The sequence below is a fragment of the Marmota flaviventris genome, chromosome 1, assembly GCF_047511675.1.
Source record: "Marmota flaviventris isolate mMarFla1 chromosome 1, mMarFla1.hap1, whole genome shotgun sequence".
NCBI classification, from domain to species: Eukaryota; Metazoa; Chordata; class Mammalia; order Rodentia; family Sciuridae; genus Marmota; species Marmota flaviventris.
The window spans coordinates 161,031,535-161,050,847 of NC_092498.1; the positions used below are offsets into that span (position 1 = coordinate 161,031,535).

A 19,313-nucleotide genomic window follows, 5' to 3' on the forward strand; every position below is an offset into this window, starting at 1 on the left:
TATTTTCCTATGCCAATGAGCTACTGCGGACTTCAATATAAACCCAGGTATTAAATTGAGAGCATGCAAAAGAAATCTCTCCAAAAGAAAAAGTAGAGTCAGCCGGGTGGGTTGGTGGTTAAGGTTAGAAGAGGATCTTGACTCCACAGTGGTCTGATTGGACTTTTCGTTACAGTGTTCTAAAAGCTGCGATGGGGGAAGCCAAAGGAGAAGGGCTATTTGTGTCAACACCCGCAATGACGTCCTGGATGACAGCAAATGTGCCCATCAGGAAAAAGTCACCATTCAGAGGTGCAATGAGTTCCCGTGTCCACAGTGGAAATCGGGAGACTGGTCAGAGGTGAGATGGAGGAGCTGCTGATCCCCAGGTGGCCTCGGATAGCTGACTGTGGGTCCCCCTGGTGTGTTGAAGGCTGAGCCTACAGAACCTCTCCCTCCACCCCTTGAGAAAGCAGCAGGCCCATTCCCCACCCAGGCTGTGGCTGAGTACTGGCTGGGCCTTGTCCACCAGAGACCTTGACGTCACGGGGTGTGTCTGGATCCACCATGATGGCTTCTGTTGGTGACTTTGGAGTCCCAGCTCTCACCCTCCCCCCTCGTTGAGCCCTAAGTATCTGAGTGGGAGTCAGGGCTGTAGTAATCCTGAGGCTCAGCTAGCTCAGGCCTCAAGTCCTCATCTTGGAAATAAGAGACGTCCACCCCAGGGAGGGACCTCTGACTCGGGCATCCATTTACCGGAGGAAAACTTAGATGAAAGAGAAAAGGACCAGGCCGAGGTCCAGACCCGTGCCTTCCTCATCCCTGAGCTTATGAACTTTGTGACCCAGGACAGTGAGGAGAAGAAGGGCTCTGAGCTTTGCCCCGGGTGAGCCAGCCCAGGGACAGTCACCAAGAGGCCCACTCCTTCCACCTTCCTAAGGGGATGCAGGAGGAAGGGGATCAAGGTTCCCGTATGAAGGAGCCAAGTCAGGAGTGTGGGGAGGAGAGTCTTTATAGCCACAGTGACCACAGCCGTGTCCTTCCCTCTTCCACAGAAGTGCAGCCTCAACCATTTACCTTCACCATCAAATAAAGTGCGGGTCTGAAGAGGAGAGGGTCAGTGTCAGTGGAATGGTAGGGAAGCAGTGGTACAGGCGGTGGTGAGGGCTCCTGGCAAGGGGACCAGTAGACCTAGTGTCTGAGGTCTCAGGTTAACTGTCTCATATCTGGTTTAAAAAAACTGAAAGGAGGAGGCCAGGTGCTGTGGCCCACGCCTGCAACCCCAGCAGCTCTGGAGGCTGAGGCAGGAGGATCACAAGTTCACAGCCAGCCTCAGCAACTCAGCAAGACCCTGTCACTAAATAAAATATAAAAAGGGCTGGGAGATATGGCTCAGTGATTAAGCACCCCTAGGTTCAATCCCTGGTACCTGCCCCCCCCCCCCAAAATAAAAGGTGGTAGTAGGCTTGAATTTTACTTAGATGGCTAATTCTAGGTGAAGTGTCATTTCAAATTAGGTAACAGACCTTTGATCAGTTAGGGGTGGGGAAGATCAGACTAAGAACTCAGAATGGTCCAAAATTCCTTAGATAAAATGATTGGAAGGGAAACAGCTAAGTGTGGTTCACACTTGGCCCTCGTGCAGTGAGATTTTGACTATAGGAATGTCCTTTATTTTTCAAAATTTCTAAAGGAAGCTGGGTACGGTGGCGCACACCTGTAATCCCAGAGACTTGGGAGGCTGAAGCAGGAGGATGGCGAGTTCAAGGCCAGCCTCAGCAACTAGGGAGGCCCTAAGCAACTCAGAGAGACCCTGTTTCTAAATAAAATATGAAAAAGGGCTGGCGATGTGGCTCAGTGGTTAAGCACCCCTGAGTTCAATCCCCAGTGCTTGACCCCAAAAAATGTTTCTTAAATTGACATGAACAATAATGACGTTGATATTTGACGTGTTTTGGGGTAAAATTTGTGCTAAGTCCTTTACCCGGATGCCTTTCCTTTAGTGTTCACAACACTTTGCAGTAGGCAGGGCTGTTAACCCATTTTACAGATGAGAAAATGAAATCCCAGGGGGCCCCTCTCACTTGATTGCATTGGGGTTCAAACACAGTTTGGTTGGACTTAACCCCCTAGAGAATCACGAATGCTGTCTTTCTTTTCAGTATTTCAGGGATTGACACTCTGTTGAGTTTATTCTCTGTTTAAAAGTGGCTCAGAGACTAAGTACAGAAAGGAAGAGAGAGAGGAGGGCAGGAGGAGGAGGAGGAAAAGAAGGAGAGAGAGAGAGAGAGAGAACGTGTACGTGCATGCGTGTGTGTGTGTGTGTGTGTGTGTGTGTCTGTCTGTCTGTCTAGACAGCCATGGGGACAGGCCATGCCTCTTCTCACTGGTGACTACCCGCCGCTGACCCAAACCACAGCCCTGGATGACCCAGCCCCTGACTGCCTCTGCTTTTCATTGCAGTGCTTGGTCACCTGTGGAAAAGGGCACAAGCATCGCCAGGTCTGGTGTCAGTTTGAAGACCGAGTAAACGACAGGCTCTGTGACCCCGAGACCAAGCCAGTGTCCATGCAAACTTGTCAGCAGCCGGAATGTGCATCCTGGCAGGCGGGTCCCTGGGGACAGGTATTTTAACCGATAAGATTCTTGGCTACATTCTTTCCGTCTTATCTGGGGAGGGCTTGTGCAGGGCATTCCAGTGGCCTCCCCAGATCAGCGGCCTCCCCAGCTCTGCAGCCTCCCCAGCTCCGCGGCCCTGGAGCAAGCACGTGAGACCCTCTGCCCCATCCAGCTCCCCTCCCCAGGGTCGCCACTTCCCTGCCAGAGTTCAGGGCTCTGTCCACAGCCTCACCGCTCGTTTGCGCCCTTTGGCTTCAACTGCACGTGCGCCTTGAAACAAATCCACAGCAGACTCTGCGTCTGGCTGATGTTATCTTCTCCTGCCTCTGCTAGGCTGCTACAGAGTACAATCCGATCCATGCCAGAGCCTTTGGCAGGAGGTCTGGGGTGGGATGTGGAAGGGCTATTTTGGCTCCCAGCGTCAGGATTCCAAAGCTGGCCTCCCAGAAAGAAGCCAGGCTCTTCCAGCCTAATGAGTTAGATCAAGGGCGCAGAGTCATCAGGCTTGGAGGGAACCTTTCCCAAGTCCTCCTGGTCTGTGGGTCCTGTAGTCTTTACTTGATCCAGTCTTAAAGGAGAGAGGGGGCCTCCCTGGGTCTTGTGTTCACCCCTGGAATTCAGTCCTCCCTAATATAGAAGCAAATGTTCGTGTTCTGTTGAAGCAGGACTCGGAGTTCCCAGCACAGGGCTAGCAGCTGTGGGATGTCACTTATGTAACCTCTTGAAAAATGTTGAAGAATGACTCTCCCTGCACCCTGACCAGCCACGGCCCCTTCTGTCCTTTAGCCTCTGTCTTTATTTCCAAATTTCCGCGCAATCAATGACAGCAGCTTCATTGCCTCATTTCTGCAATGTCTGCCATCCATATTTTTTGGCAGGGTGAGGGGGTACCTGAGATTAAACACAGGGGCACTCGACTACTGAGCCACATCCCCAGAGCTATTTAGTATTTTACTTAGAGACAGGGTCTCACTGAGTTGATAAGGGCCTTGCCATTGCTGAGGCTGGCTTGGAACTCATGATCCTCCTGCCTCAGCCTCCTGAGCCGCTGGAATTACAGTCATGCGACACTGTGCCCAGCCTTTTTTTTTTTTTAATTAAAGTGAAAGCCATAGTATAAAACTAAAATTTTTAAATGAAAAAAATCAGAGACCTCTAACGTATTCATAATGTTTTGCAGCCTCTATTTACTTCCAAAACATTTTTATCAGCCCCCACCAGAAGAAACCTTGACACATCAAGTGGGTTGTTCTCTGTACCCTTCTTCCCTTAGGTCCTGGCAGCCACCAGTTTGCATTCTGTCCATACAGGTTTGCCTGTTTGGACATTTCATAGAAATGGAATTATATGCTGGGTGTTGTGGCGCACACCTGTAATCCCAGCAGCTGGGGAGGCTGAGGCAGGAGGATCGTGAGTTCAAAGCCAGCCTCAGAAACTTAGCAAGGCCCTAAGCAACTCAGTGAGACCCTGTGTTTAAATAAAATACAAAATAGGGCTGGGGATGGGGCTCAGTGGTCGAGTGCCCCTAAGTTCAATCCCCAGAACCCCACCCCCTGAAAAGAAATGGAATTACACAGTATGTGCCATCTATATCTGTCTTCATATTACATGCTGCTTTCAAAGTTCACCTATGTGGTAGCATGTATTGGTATTTCATTCCAATTCTTACCTGAATAATATTCCATTCTATGGATGTAACACAATTTGTTTATGCCTTTATTTTTTTATGGATATTTAGGTTGTCTCTACTCTTTGGCTACTGTGAATTACTAGCCTGAATATTCACAAATATGTATCTATTTGAGTACCTGATTTAACTCCTTTGAGATCTATATACCTGGGAATGCAATTGCTGGATCATCAATTCTGTATTTAATTTTTAAATTTCCAAGTGGTTTTCCATAGCACTGTACCATTTTACATTATAAAAGCAATATGCAAGGATTCTAATTTTTCCATGTCCTTTTCGGTGGGCAGGGGTGGGATACCAGGAATTGAACCCAGGGGCACTTAACCACTGAGCCCCACCCATCCCCAGCCCTATTTTGTATTTTATTTAGAGACAGGGTCTCACTGAGTTGCTTAGGGCCTTGCTAAGTTGCTGAGGCTGGCTTTGAACTCAAGATCCTCCTGCCTCAGCCTCCTGAGTTGCTGAAATTACAGGCATGTGTCACCACACCCAACTTTCTAATCTTTATTATTTCCTTTCTTCTCCTAATTTTGGGCTTACTTTGCTCTTCTGTTTCTTCCTTCTTAAGCTACACATTTTGCTCATTGGCTTGAGGTTATTTTTCTTTATCTTACACAGTCATTTGCAACTATCAATTTCCCATGAGCCCTGCTTTCCCTGAATCTCATAAATTTTCTTATTTCTGTTTCGTTTTCATCCATCCCAAGTACTTTCCTGTGTCCCTTGTGATTTCTTCTTTGGCCTGTGGGTTGTTTGAAAACATGTTAATGTCCATGAATCTGTGAACTTGGCCGATTTGCCTCTGTTGATTCCCTTGTGGTCAGAGAACATGCTTTGTGTTACCTTCTTATTAAATGTCTTGAGCCCTCTTGGGTGGCCTAATGTGTGACCTGTCTTGGAAAATGTTCCCAAAATTGGAGAGCAATGTGCAATATGGTAGGTGGGTGAGCAAAGATGCCATCACACTGTCTTATTGAAATTGGTCGGTGCTCTCCGAGTGGCCGTAAGATTTTCTGAGATGCCAGAGTTCCAAAAATGTTGATTCTGCCCGTTGTTACCAGCTTGGTGGTTGCTTCAGTGGAGAGACTTAATTTTGGAACTTCTTACTTACTCTGCCATGTCTCTGACCTCACTCCTGCTGTTAGACTGCTTTTCAAAATCTGTTTATCCATTATATTTATTTTGCCCTTTTATTTATTTCCTTTCCTACCTGGATACAGTGGTGTCTTTTTAGCTAACTTTTGATCATTGCATTTTTAGGTGGTTTCTAACATCTTGTGATCTATTATAAGAGCATCGTGCTGTTCAAAAATAGTGACGCGAACTCCTATTATTTCCTCAGAATGTTCTTTCAGAAGCCAAGGAAGGCCGCAGAGCTCTGCGAAGTACCTGTCTGAACTAGAGTGCTGTCTAGGTCGCACGTGAAAGGGGGCTCTTCCCTCCCCTTGGGGCTCACAGCCGAGGGACTGAACCCTGAGTCACTGAGCTGTGACCAACTACCTAACGGAAACGACTTAGAGGAGGAAGGGTTCATCTTGGCCCAAGGTGCCAGTCTGTGGTCCCATGGCACCATTAGTTTGGGCCTGTGGCAGGCAGAACCCAAGTGGTGAGAGGTGCAGGGGAGGAGATTCTCAAGGCAGTTGGAGGCAGAAAGAGTTGGACAGGCAGGGACCAGGGACAAGATATGGTCCCCAAGTCCAGTGACCTTCTTCCTCCAGCTGTGCCTCACCAGCCTGCACTTCCGCCACCTCCCAGTTGTCCATGTGGCTCTCATGGGTTAGTTCCCTGATGAGGTCAGGCCCACATGATGTAGTCGCTTCCCAGAAGCCACACCGTTGAGCATTACTGCCTTGGGGACCAAGCTGTCACACATGGGTCTTCAGAAGACACTTCATATCCAAACTGTATCAAACCTCTACATATATAATTCCATTAGGAGGCAACAATAATTCCATGTGTCACATAATAGTTGATCAGTAAATAGACCGATGCATTTTGATGAATGGTCCAATCATTATAGTGTAATCATAATCACGGGCAAATGAAGCTACTGATTGGTGCAGAGCTAGCAGCTAAGTGCTTTGGGCATCGGCCCCTCTGGCCTCCTACGATGGAAATGCTTTTTTCCGGCAGACAGTTGGAACAGTAGGAAAAGGGAAGATTTCTGAATGTTGTGTCTCATTTTCCTCCCCCAGTGCAGTGTCACCTGTGGACAGGGGTACCAGCTGCGGGCAGTGAAGTGCATCATTGGGACCTATGGGTCAGCAGTAGACGACAGCGACTGTAATGCAGCCACCAGACCAACAGACACCCAGGTGAGTCCCGCTTATCCAACTCAGTGACCGACGTTGGGCATTGAGACGCCATGACATCCCAGGGGTTCAAACAGAATCAGAACCTTCTCCTCCGTGAGGACAGCAGTCAGACCAGCACTTGGTTAAATCACCTGGATTTACTTATATGTTGTGTTTACAGTCTGATATTTTGTTTTATTGCTTTACTTCATTTTCTGATTATTTGGAATATATATATATAAATCTGATTTTATTTTTATTTATTTTTGGTACCAGGGATTGAACCCAGGGACACTCAACCACTGAGCCTCCAAACCCAGCCCCATTTATATCTTATTTAGAGACAGTTGCTTAGGACCTCACTGAGTTGCTGAGGCTGGCTTTGAACTAGCAATCCTCCTGCCTCAGCCTCCCAAGCCACTGGGATGACAGGAATGCGCCACCACACCTGACTCTGACTTTATTCTAATCAGGTGGCAAATATTGGTTGACTTCCTTTTACTTGAACTTAGATTTAATTTTTAATGATTTCTTTAAAGAATTCAGTAACTAATGTCATGATTTCAGGCAGTGTGTGCTGAAGCTAGCTTGACCCCCTCACCAGAGCCTGGTCAATGTCACAGGAACTTGGTGAGCTGGAGATTAAATGTAGCCATTATTTTAACATGAGAAATACAGACTTTTATTTAAGTAGATGGTATTAAAGACAAAGCTGATAAATACCTAAGCTTATCCCTTCCTAATTATTTCAGTAGTCACTCTTGTCCGTGCCCTCGGGTCGTTTGCCTCTGGTACCTGTGTGGGGGAAGCCCACTGTGCTGCTCAGCACCTTCCCGACTCTGGATTGACTGACGTCTCTTTTTAGATGAGCAAGTGGATCTATAATAGGACTTTAAAAATCATTAAGTAGACCTGGCCCTGAATCCAGACATCTGAAAAGGGATTCCCATGGTATCACATTCTGCACTGACGGAATCCAGCCAGGACTATGAGGAGACGTGGACACACACAGGAATCTGATCTGGGTTTGCTTGGCTCAAGGCAGAAACAGAAAGAGCCAAACAGGAAGGGACCAGGGACGAGATATAGTCCCCAAGGCCAAGGGTTAAGGGAACACTTTTTTGTCATTGTTCCTTTTAGATACCCAGGGCAGTAGAGTGTAATTGCACATATCTACATACATGGAGTCTAACTTCCCATTCTTGTGGTTGGACATGATGTAGAGTTTCCCTGGTCGTATGTTCACATATGAACACAGGAAAGTTCTGTCCCATTCATTCCACTGTCTTTCCTAATCCCATCTCCCTTCCGTCCTCTTCACCCCCCTTGTCTCAGCCAGTGACCTTCTACTCTCCTCCCTACATTGTGAGTCAGCCTCTGCACATCCAAGGGAACATTCAGCCTTTGGTTTGGGGACTGGCTCACTTCCCTCATTGCCCCCTCTGTGTGGCGGGTCAGGACCGCTTGCCCCGCGTGTTCTCATCCACTCTCTAAATGTGTGATGACTTGAAATAAGCAGGTTTTCTCCCCTTTCGCGTCTAGGACTGTGAATTCCCATCCTGTCACCCTTCCCCAGTGGTCCCAGAAACAAGGAGAAGCGCACACAATGTTCCAAGAACCCAGTGGCGATTTGGATCTTGGACCCCAGTAAGAAATAGATGGGGCGGAGCAGGGAGGGCTGAGGGGACAGGTGTTCTCTGATGGACGACAGGGGGTGGCCCATGCCTGTAAGACCCTCCCTCAGTCCCCTGTCTGCACTGTTTCCCTCCCACCCAGTGCTCAGCCACCTGTGGCAAAGGGACCCGGATGAGGTATGTCAGCTGCCGGGACGAGGACGGCTTGGTGGCTGAGGACAGTGCATGTGCTGCCCTGCCCAAACCAGTGGCCAAGGAGGAGTGCTCCGTGACCCCCTGTGGGAGGTGGAAAGCCCTGGACTGGAGCCCTGTAAGCCATGACTTCTGAGGAATTGGGAACGGGTGGGGGATGGGCAGGGGTGGGGGATGGGCAGAGGGGGGAAGGGCCGGGGTCCCAGTGTCAGTGGTGAGATTTTAGAGGGAGGCAGAGTTTGTGATGGAGTTATTCCACCCACACATACAGCTGGTCAGGGGTACAAACCATGCACGTTTTAAAAAAGATGTAGATTAATTATCACGGGCTTGCAGAGCCTCCTGCTGGGCTGGCTGGAAACCCCAGTCTTCGTGGAGACATGTCAGCTTATAGTGGGTCCACAGGGTGCAGGATGGGTGGGGGGAGAGTGCGAGAGACCCTCTTTCTTTGAGTCTGGAGGCCTCCTGTATACTGTGGTTCCTCAAAGTCAAGTGGGTCTAGTTCCCTGCCAAGAGTGGGAAGTGAGTATCCTCCCCCAGTGCCCTGTGCACACCAACCACCATCTGTGGGTTTTTTTTTTAAACTTTTTCTTTGTTCCTTTTAGATATACATGACAGTAGAGTGTATTTTGACCTATCACACATACATGGAGTCTAACTTCCCATTTTTGTGGTTGAACATGATGTGGGGTTTCCCTGGTCATGGATTCATATAGGAACATGGGAAAGTTCTGTCCCATTTACTCCACTGTCTTTCCCATTCCCATCCCCTTCCCTTCTCCCCATTCTTCCCTCTCCAATCCAATAAACTTCCACTCCTCCTTCCCTGCCCCCTGGTGAGTCAGCATCCACACATCAGAGGGAACATTCAGCTTTTGGTTTGGGGGACTGGCTTATTTCACTTAGCATGATAGTCTCCAGCCCCATCCATTTACCTGCAAATGCTATAATTTCACTCTTCTTTATGGCTGAGTAATATTCCATTGTGCATATGTACATTTCTGTGGGTTTTTATAAAAGTAGATGAACCTTTGTCTACAGGAAACTATTGCTTTCTGCCCTGAAAAACTCATGGAGTCCAGGGAAAAGCTTGGCATAGGTGAAAAGGAAACATAAGAAATGAAGGTTATAGTAGTAAATATCAAAATATGAACATAAAATTGGAGGAGTCAAATAGAACTCTCTAAAATCCCAAACCTTATGATTTGCCAGTTGTATCATCCTAGGCAATTTCAATTCTCATTTTTCTTCCTCTCTAAAAAACAAAAAGAACACCTACTTTGCAAAATGGCTGTGAGGGTTATTTGAGATTATAGATGGTAAATGCTTTACAGAAAGTAGGTCCTCAATAAACAGTGTCTGCCCTTCAGTCCAGGCATCTGTCTGTCAGATCCTGGTGTTTATTCATTAGCCATTCGTGAAAGAGCAGCGAACCAAGAATAACAGAGTCCTTGCCTTATGCAAGAATATCCCAATGGAGAAACCTGTCAGCGAACAAATAAAGCAATGTCTGCTACAGCAGCAGGTCCTGATGGGAGCTAGACACAGTCAAGCAGTGCATGGCCTAGAGAGAGCCATGAGCAGGACCTGAGTGAGGAGAGGCAGCCACAAGGGGTCTGTTTGGCGCAGCAGGAGGCACAGCGGGGTGAGGCCCCGAGCCGATTGCTTGGAGTGTGCACAAGCACCCTTGAGGCTGGGGCATAGTGAGGGTGACTGAGAGGCACTCATCAGGTAGCCAGTGGTGTCCCCAGAAAGAGCCTATGGTCAGCGGAGGGACTTTGGTTATTATTGTGAGTGACCTGGGAAGTCACTGGAAGGACCCATGATGGGACTTTTGTCCTAAAGAGTCATGTTTTGGGACCTGCAGACAGCAGACTCGGGTGGAGAGCATCAAGTCCTGAGCCTGGTTGAAAGGCCATTGCAACACCCCAGGGAAGGCCAGATCTCCAAGTCAGGCCACTGTCGCTGTGGCCATCGTGACAAGTGGCTGGATCAGGGACATACCTTGAACACTGAGTTATGGGACAGGAGGAAGAGAGGAGTCAAGGTCCATTCCAAGCCTTTTGGGGCCTGAGCAACCGGGAAAGTAGTAGCCGTGTGTAGAAATGAACATGCGAGGCCTCCACAGCACCCCCCAGTGACCACCCCTTTTTCTTTCTGAACATTCGACATAGTGCTCTGTGACGTGTGGGCAAGGTAGGGCAACCCGGCAGGTGGTATGTGTCAACTACAGTGACCACGGGATTGACCAGAGCGAGTGCGACCCCGACTACATCCCAGAGACCGAACAGGACTGCGCCATGTCCCCGTGCCCTCAGCGGACCCCGGACAAGGGCCTCCCTCAGCACCCCTTCCAGAACGAGGACTACCGGCCCCGGAGCCCCAACCCCAGCCGCACACACGTGCTAGGGGGAAACCAGTGGAGGACGGGCCCCTGGGGAGCCGTGAGTATCACAGAAGACCCCCCCCCCCCTCTTGCTTCTCTCCCATGAGGTCGAGTTTGGGGAGGGAAAGTTCTAGAAATGCCTCTGCACCTGTCTGCTCTTCTTTAGGTACTGGTATGTGATTTCATGGGCTCTGGGTGAAGGCAATGTAGTTAGAGCCACTCAGTATGGTCCCCGAAAAGATGCTCTTGGAGGACTCACTCTTCAAAGGGGCGAGGAATGCATGGAGGAGCGGGTGTCACTGCTGGGCAGTATTGTGAAAGACAGAATGAGTCAGGCAGCTCAGACCTGGAGGGAAAGAGCAGAGAGACTTTTCTAAAAGGGAGTTCTTTTTTTTTTTTTTTTTTTTTTTGTTCCTTTACATGTGCATGACAGTAGAGTGCATTTTGACCTAACACACATACATGGAGTCTAACTTCCCATTCTTGTGGTTGGACATGATGTGGAGTTTCATGGGTCATGTGTTCATATATGAACACAGGAAAGTTCTGTCCATGCACTCCACTGTCTTTCCTATTCCCATCCCCCTCTTTATTCCCCTTTGTCTAATGCAGTGAACTTCTTCTATTCCCCACCATTATTGTGTATTAGCATCTGCTCCTCAGAGAGAACATTTGTCCTTTGGTTTTTTGGGACTGGTTTATTTCACTTAGCATGATGGCCTCTAGTTCCATCCATTTACTGGTAAACACCAAAATTCCATTCTTCTTTAAGGCTCAGTAATATTCCATTGTATATATAGACCACATTTTCTTTATCCATTCATCTGTTGAAGAGCACCTAGATTGGTCCCATAGCTCAGCTATTGTGAATTGGCTGCTATGAACATGAAAAGGGAGTTCTTAAACAAAGTGGCTTTTCTTTCTGCCATTTTCCAGATGAATACAGTCTATAGTGGCATAGTTGCTGTTTCACTGGTATTAGATTAAAGAGGAAATACTCCTGTTAGATAATCTAAGTGCTGCTTGGGGTAGGGCAGCATCTCATTCCCTAAAGGTTAGCAGTGCGGGTGGACCGCAGATGTCTCCATTTGACCAAAAACTTGCACTTTCAAATTTGAGGGGGCTGAGGAGGTCCCCTCACCTGTGAGCCTCAGTGTCCTCAATTGTAAAATGAGGGTACCATTAAGTCCTGCTCTCTTTGGTAGTATGACTTAAATGAGATGATCTGGGGGCAGTGGTGCACACCTGGAATCCCAACAGCTCAAGCAGGAGGATCCCAAGTTCAAGGCCAGCCTCAGCAAAAGAGGCCCTAAGCAACTCAGTGAGACCCTGTCTCTAAATAAAATACAAAACAGGGCTGGGGATGGGGCTCAGTGGCTGAGTGCTCTGGGGTTCAATCTCCGGTACCCGCCCCCCCCCCAAAAAAAAAAAAAGATTGCAAATGCCATGTGCAACTTGATAATTTGTAAAAATGACATAGCTCCCAGGGCCAGATGGTTATTTTGGAGGCAAATCCATTTTATAACTGAAGGGGCAGAGTAAAGGATGCAGGCAAACACTCTGGGTTAAAAGGATAAGGAAATCATGGGAACACAAAACATTCCAGGTGCCGCTATGCGGGAGAGCTGAGAAGCTTGTGTGGGAAATGGGGAGGATGCCAACCCCAGCCATCAGCGTGCTAGTCTGAAGTGCCCCAAGACAGGCTCCTCAAGACGAATTCAACTAGGTTCATTGGGGAAGTAAAAAAATTAAATGAGCAAAACATATCTATCTTGTTCCCATGAAGCCATTGAAGTCAAGGGGGCGGAGGGAACGTCAGCCTGCTAGGGAGTCCTGTCTCAATGACACTCCAGGCTGCCTCCTGCAGTAACTGAGTGAGGTCCTGGGGAAGCATCATTTCAACAAGTGGCAATTCAGTAAGCCAGTAATTTGACCTCTGTGTTGAAAGGGACGTCCAATGTTGGTTCCAAATAAGCTCTCCAAATTTTGAAAAGAATCTCCAAAGGGGCTGGAGAGATAGCTCAGTTGGTGGAGCGCTTGCCTGGCATGCACAAGGCCCTGGGTTCACTCCCCAGCAGCGCCCAAAAAAGAAGAATCTCCAAATAAACTATGATGTCCATTGACCCTCCCCCCCACCCACTCCACCCCACCCTGCAGAGAAATTAAGGGGGACAATAAATGGGACTAATTTAGAAGTCTCATGAGCGTGGGAGGCTGAGGCAGGAGGATCACAAGTTCAAAGCCAGCCTCAACAATTTAGCGAGGCCCTAAGCAACTCAGTGAGACCCTGTCTCTAAATAAAATATAAAAAAGGGCTGGGGATGTGGCTCAGTGGTTAAGTGACCCTGAGTTCAATCCCAGTTACAAAAAAAAAAAAAAGAGGTCCCCAGCTGCCTTGTCCTGGTTGCGGATGCTCAGGAACAGTTTCTGTCACATTGTCTGAGTTGCAGCCAGTTGCTGCTTTGTCTCTCCAGCAGAGGTGATGCTGAGGGTTAACTTGTCATCGGTGTGTTAGTGTTCCAGTACCTGTGCCGGAGGGGCCCAGCGGCGTGTCGTGGTGTGTCAGGATGAAAATGGATACACTGCAAACGACTGTGTGGAGAGAATCAAACCCGACGAGCAGAGGGCCTGCGAATCCGGTCCTTGTCCCCAGTGGGCTTACGGCAACTGGGGAGAGGTGAGGACAAACCACCCGTCCCTGTCCCTCCGAAGGAATCATGTCATTGTTTGTATTATAAGGAACAAGAACCAGATTGAATAGAAACTTCTGAATTTGGGATTCATTAGAAACCTGGCTTCGTGCTGTTCTTATTTAAACAATTTGCTTATAACCAATAAGAGACAGCTTGAATACTTACAGAAGGCAGATTAGGAGAAAATGTTGATAAATATTGGTTTAAGTTGTTTATTAACTAATCTTTGATGATTTTTTAAAAATGGATGCTTTTAGCCGGGCACGGTGGTGCCCGCCTGTAATCCCAGCAGCTCGGGAGGCTGAGGCAGGAGGATCATGTGTTCAAAGCCAGCCTCAGCAATGGCGAGGCCCTAAGCAACTCAGTGAGACCCTGACTCTAAATAAAATAAAAAATAGAGTTGGGGAAGTGGCTCAGTGGTTGAGTGCCCCTGAGTTCAATCCCTGGTATCCCCCAAAAAATAATAATTGACATCATTAATGTTAAAAATCTTCATGATCCTTCGTGGTACTATTATGAAAGGGAGCTTGAGTCCCTGTTGTACTTAATGGTGGAGTTGAGATGCTTCTGGTTTTGCGTTTAACCAAGAATACAGCTCTCTCCTGCTAAATCCACAGGAAGAGCATGTACTTAAAGCTCATCGAGCCGTTCTGTCTGGACTGTAAAATTTATGAAATGAAAAATGTCAGTTAGCACCTGGGAGACCCCGGTGCCAAGAGGAGGAATGAGAAACCAGCTTGCGGGCCCCTTGATGCGTGCTCTGGCTGAGGGCAGTGGCGCCCACCTCCCCTGGTTCCATTCGCGCCACCTGGTAGTGGCAGGCAGAGCAGGGGCTTTGGCTGACTGTCATCAACAGTTATGTCATCCTGGAGAGCTTCCTCGAAGGGAAGGGAGGGGGAGGGAGGCTCGGAGCCTGGTGGATTGTGGGTTTCCCAAAACTCCTTGCGAAATCCCTGCCCTCTGGGACCCGCGATTAAGCTTCTGTAATTGGACCCACACCAGCCAAGTGCAGGCATTTGTGGGACGTGCGCTGTCAGCACAGAGTGATCCTTCCAGATTCTAGGGAGATCTGGCCCTCACACAGCAGGGGAACTGACTGTCAGGGTCCCTGGATGTGAGCACAGCAGTACTGTCCAAGAAATGCGACTTGTTCCTGCCTCAGAAGTTTGAGTCCCGCCAGGAGTCTGAGCCACATCTCCCACCACACTGCTTATTCATCCCAGGGGCAAGTCATCCTTGTCCTAAGATTCAGAGAGAGAGAGAGAGAGAGTAAAATACATTAGCGTCATAAAGGTCTAAAGAGATTAGAGTCAGAAAAACATCAGAGGTTGGTGACACCTTAGAAGTTGCCAGAAAATAGCTGAGCATGGTGCTGCACGCCTGTAATCCCAGCAACCCGGGAGGCTGAGGCAGGAGGATGGTGAGTTCAAAGCCAGCCTCAGCAATTTAGTGAGACTTTGTCTCAAAATAAAAAATAAAAAGGGCTGGGGGTGTAACTCAGTGGTTAAGGGACCCTGAGTTCAATCCCCGGTACCTAAAAATAAAAAGAAGTTGCCAGAAGGTGGAGTCTGACTAAGGAAGTAGCTCAGAGGTGGAGCACTTGCCTAGCATGTGTGGGGCCCTGGGTTCCAGGCACTATTTTTAAAAAATAAAATAACATGCTTGCCAGAAAATAAAACTGGCTAGGTCATTATTTCCTTTATTTAATATTGAATAGTTTGGGGTTTTTTGTTTTTGTTATTTTTTGTTTTTTCCTGGGTACCAGGGATTGAACTCAGGGGCACTCAACCACTGAGCCCCATCCCCAGCCCTATTTTGTATTTTATTTAGAGACAGGGTCTCACTGAATTGCTTAGGGCCTTGCTTTTGCTGAGCCTGGCTTTGAACTTGTGATCCTCCTGCCTCAACCTCCTGAGCCACTGGGATTACAGATGTGCACCACTGCACCCAGCTTTGTTTATGTTTTTAGATTTTGAATTTTACCCCAGCTATTTGTGCATAAATTAACTTTGATCGAGTTAATTGACTCCTTAACCTCAGTGGCCCCAAATATTAAGCGGGACAAATGTCATACTCTGCACCTGAGGAGATAATGGATACCAAACCCTCTTAGGTATGGGGAATCCCTCAGTGAGCAACCCCTACCACCCAGGGAGGAGGACTTGGGTCCACTGTAAGATAGTATCGCTGCGGTAACCCCTGGCTCTAGCTGTCAGAGTTACCTTGTCCAATGCTGTCATCGAGTTTGGCTAAGACAGGTTCCTTATGGGAAAGAAAATCTGTCGCTGGCCATTCAGACAAAATCACCGCAATGTCTGCTGTCCTCTCTGCAGTGCACAAAGCCATGTGGTGGAGGGAGCCGGACGCGGCTGGTGGCCTGTCAGCGGTCCAACGGCGAACGCTTCCCAGATCTGAGCTGTGAAATCCTTGACAAGCCTCCAGATCGTGAGCAGTGTAACACACACGCCTGTCCCCAAGACGCCGCCTGGAGTACTGGCGCTTGGAGCTCGGTACGGCCCTAACTATTCCTGTTTGTTCCCCAAACTCTCCAATCCCAGGGTGTTCTGGTGTGGTCCCTGCGACATCAGTGTCCCCTGGCGAGGGTGTCCTAGAGGCCGTCCTGGGGAATAGTGTGTCATCCTCTCCTAGTCACTGACAGTAGCATTAACATTTTTGCGACATGGCCAGAGGTGACATCGCAAGAATACGTGTACCTCATACAGGACCTGGTGCCAAGAAGTAGCTTCCTTTTCTAGAAGAACCATGTCCCTAGATAGTGACAACTCATTAGCAGACACTCTCTCCTTTCTAAGCTACCGTAGCGTTGACGCTGGGGGACCATTTCTGCTTATTGAGGCCTCTGCATTTTTTTTTTCTTCAATGACTAATAGTTTGCTTCCCTGTCATTCGGGGTACAACTCAACCACAGTCGTCACAAAGCCTGGGCCCACCAAATAGACTGAAGTCATTATGAAAAGATGAATGACCCCCAGTGGAATCAGTGACCTGGGGCCTTTCAAGGTGTCTGGAATGTTCTTCTGCCCAGACAGAAAGCCTGTTGGAGACTATTTTTTTTTTTTTTTTTTGGTCTGGTCTCTGCTCACTGCTCAGCCAGCAGGTGACATGGTGAGGCAGATTTGCCACCGTGGACACAATGCAAACTTCTAGGGCAGCTCTTGGCAAACAGAAGGCTCAACAGTGTCCAACATCACCTTGACTTGGCTAGCTTGTGCCCTGAGCTATGGAGCCATTGACTGGTTCATAGAGCTAGGGCAAACATTCTGGTCAATACGTTAATTGCACTGAAGTCGAACTTAGTATTGTATCAGGTCCTATCCAGAAGGCCTTTTTTGTTCACTATGATTCTGAGGAAAAGGCTTAAATAACCCTGAAACCAGCTGAAAAGCACATTCATTGAATTGATATGGTTGATACCTGTGGATGCTTCTAGAAACCAAGGTTTTCAATGTCTGAGGTTGTGTCTGCAGAAATAGCTCTGTGACCACTGTACTTTTGTTAGGTAGAAATCTAGAAGAATTGAGAAGGGTTATCTCGACTGGTACTGTATCGCTGAGCTGTATTCCAGAGTTTAAGAAATGTCACCCTGAGTCACATGGACAGTTCCCTGGGAGCACGTCTGTGTCCAGTAATGGCACCCTCCCCAGGTGCATGCTCTGAAGAGCACGAGAGATGACCTCAGGGTGTTGGCAACATCCCCACATGTCCAGCTTCCCTTTTCACGGACTTCATGATATTTTCCATGAAATGTTCCCTCTCGAACTTACTCCATTTTCATCTCTACCAGTAGTAACACCAACACCAGAGTCACATTTCAAAAAGCCTCCTAGCCCTCCAAAAAGAAATATGTCACAAGGCATGGTGGCCCATTGCCTATAACCCTATGGCTCTGGAGGCTGGGGCAGGAGGATCATGAGCTTGAGGCCAGCCTCAGCAACTTAGCAAGGCCCTGAGCAACTTAGAAAGACCTTATTTCAAAATAAAATAAAATAACAAAAAGGGCTGGGGATGTGGCTCCGTGGTAGAGCTCCCCTGAATTCAATCCCTGGTGCCAAAAAAAAAAAAAAAGTATGCCACTAAATTTCACCAAAAAACATAAGCCTCCTTGTTACATATTCCTGTAACTGGGTGAAAAAAAAGAAAAACAGAAATTTGTATTTCCCATGCTCTAATTCCTTAGATTGTCCTGTATTTTTCTATGAAGTATTCCTTGGGAAAATGACATCTTGCCAGGGTTCTATGCATGTGTATGTCCATGTACACACCTACGTACGTAAACACACCTGTGTACATCCACACTTATGTACATATATATTAATTTCCACAGAATTCTCTTACTTGAATGTATTCTTAGTATGGCTTTTTTTTTTTTTCCTTCTCTGCACAGGATCACCACCCGCCCCCATAGATATTTTAAGAGCTTACATGCTTAAATTGTAAAATATGAACTGCTGATTATGTTAACTGAAGACATGACGTTTATTTAATATAGTTCTTCTTGGGTCTGTGTACGATTTTCTGAAATGCCAAGGAGGAAGAAAGAGGGAGAGAGAGTCAGACCCCAGTGCTGTGGCACTTGCAGAACAAGTCGGTGGAGTTGTAAACTCTGTGTGCGGGCTGTGTGATGTCTAACACTCCCTTTGTACAGTGATCATTATCTGAATGTCTCTTTCAACACCTCTAACGTCTTAAGGGCAAGGCCACTTCTGCAAGGCTTTTAAGTTGTGATTTTTTTTTTAAATTAAATCAAAAGTATTTTCTGGAAAAAGATACATTTGTAATATATTACTCTTCCTAACTAGATGTGTGAGAGGATAGTCTTTCAGATTCTTTTTTTTAAAATTTTTTAAAAAAATTTTCCTCTTCTGTCTATTTCCATGGTGGTGGATGCTTTGGTATACAACATCTTAGTGGTTCTGAATTAAGCATACCTCAATGAATGTGTTCATAGCCATAAAGTCACTCCTACGGTGCTTGATCATTGTCACCAACAGTGGAATTCACAATAAAAAGTACATTTGAGGCACTAATATATTGCTTTTAACAGAAGGCAACTTGGATTTATTAGAGTTTGGGGGTAGGAAAGGTTCCTGCAGGTTTTTTCTCTTCCCAAGGACTTCCACACATAGACGCTCTCATGCCAAGAACCAGCTACACTGAGTGAGGTGGCTTCCCCCAAGGTCAAAGGAAGCCTTCTCCAAGGTCGCAGTGGAGATAGCCTACTCCAGCACTTGCTACTAAAGAGCAATATCTAGGCGAGAAAGCCCAAATCACTGTTATCTTGGCTTCCAGAGTCTCCAAAATGAAGCTTCAGTGAACTTGAAAGTTCAAGGGTCCACTTTAGACAGATGGTTGGCTCTGACTCACATCATTGCAGATTTAAGAATCATGATTTAGCCTTTTCTGTCCTTTTGAAAATATGTCCTTGGAAGATGGGCATGGTGATGCCAGCCTATAATCCCAGTGACCCTTGAGGCTGAGGCAGGAGGGTTGCAAGTTCAAAGCCAGCCTCAGCAACTTAGCGAGGCCCTAGGCAACCTAGTGAGACCCTGTCTCTAAATAAAAAATAAAAAGGGCTGAGGAAGCATTTCTGGGTTCAATTCCCAGAACCAAAATATTGTGTGTGTGTGTGTGTGTGTGTGTGTGTACGCGCGTGTGTGTCTCCTTGGACTCTCCCTTGGCTATGTTCGTTTTTGAAATAAGGTTCTCCAACCACTGTGCCTTTGAGTGTACTCCTGAAGCCAAGAGGTAGACATGGTGTCATGAATGCACATACCCCATGATTAGAACGGCAGATTGTAAAGAGAG

At 47.4% G+C, this 19,313-nt stretch overlaps 1 protein-coding gene across 2 annotated transcripts in view; it reads left to right on the forward strand.

Annotated features, from left to right (window-relative positions):
- Adamts9 (ADAM metallopeptidase with thrombospondin type 1 motif 9) overlaps positions 1-19,313 on the forward strand; it is a 157,095-nt gene that overhangs the window by 72,540 nt on the left and 65,242 nt on the right. For both annotated transcript variants that reach the window (XM_027954537.2, XM_027954538.2), the window contains 8 exons: positions 176-340; positions 2,443-2,604; positions 6,484-6,603; positions 8,125-8,229; positions 8,359-8,526; positions 10,583-10,852; positions 13,310-13,471; positions 15,821-15,997. In XM_027954537.2, the coding sequence (XP_027810338.2) occupies positions 176-340; positions 2,443-2,604; positions 6,484-6,603; positions 8,125-8,229; positions 8,359-8,526; positions 10,583-10,852; positions 13,310-13,471; positions 15,821-15,997 (1,329 nt within the window). The remainder of the gene's footprint in view (positions 1-175; positions 341-2,442; positions 2,605-6,483; positions 6,604-8,124; positions 8,230-8,358; positions 8,527-10,582; positions 10,853-13,309; positions 13,472-15,820; positions 15,998-19,313) is intronic.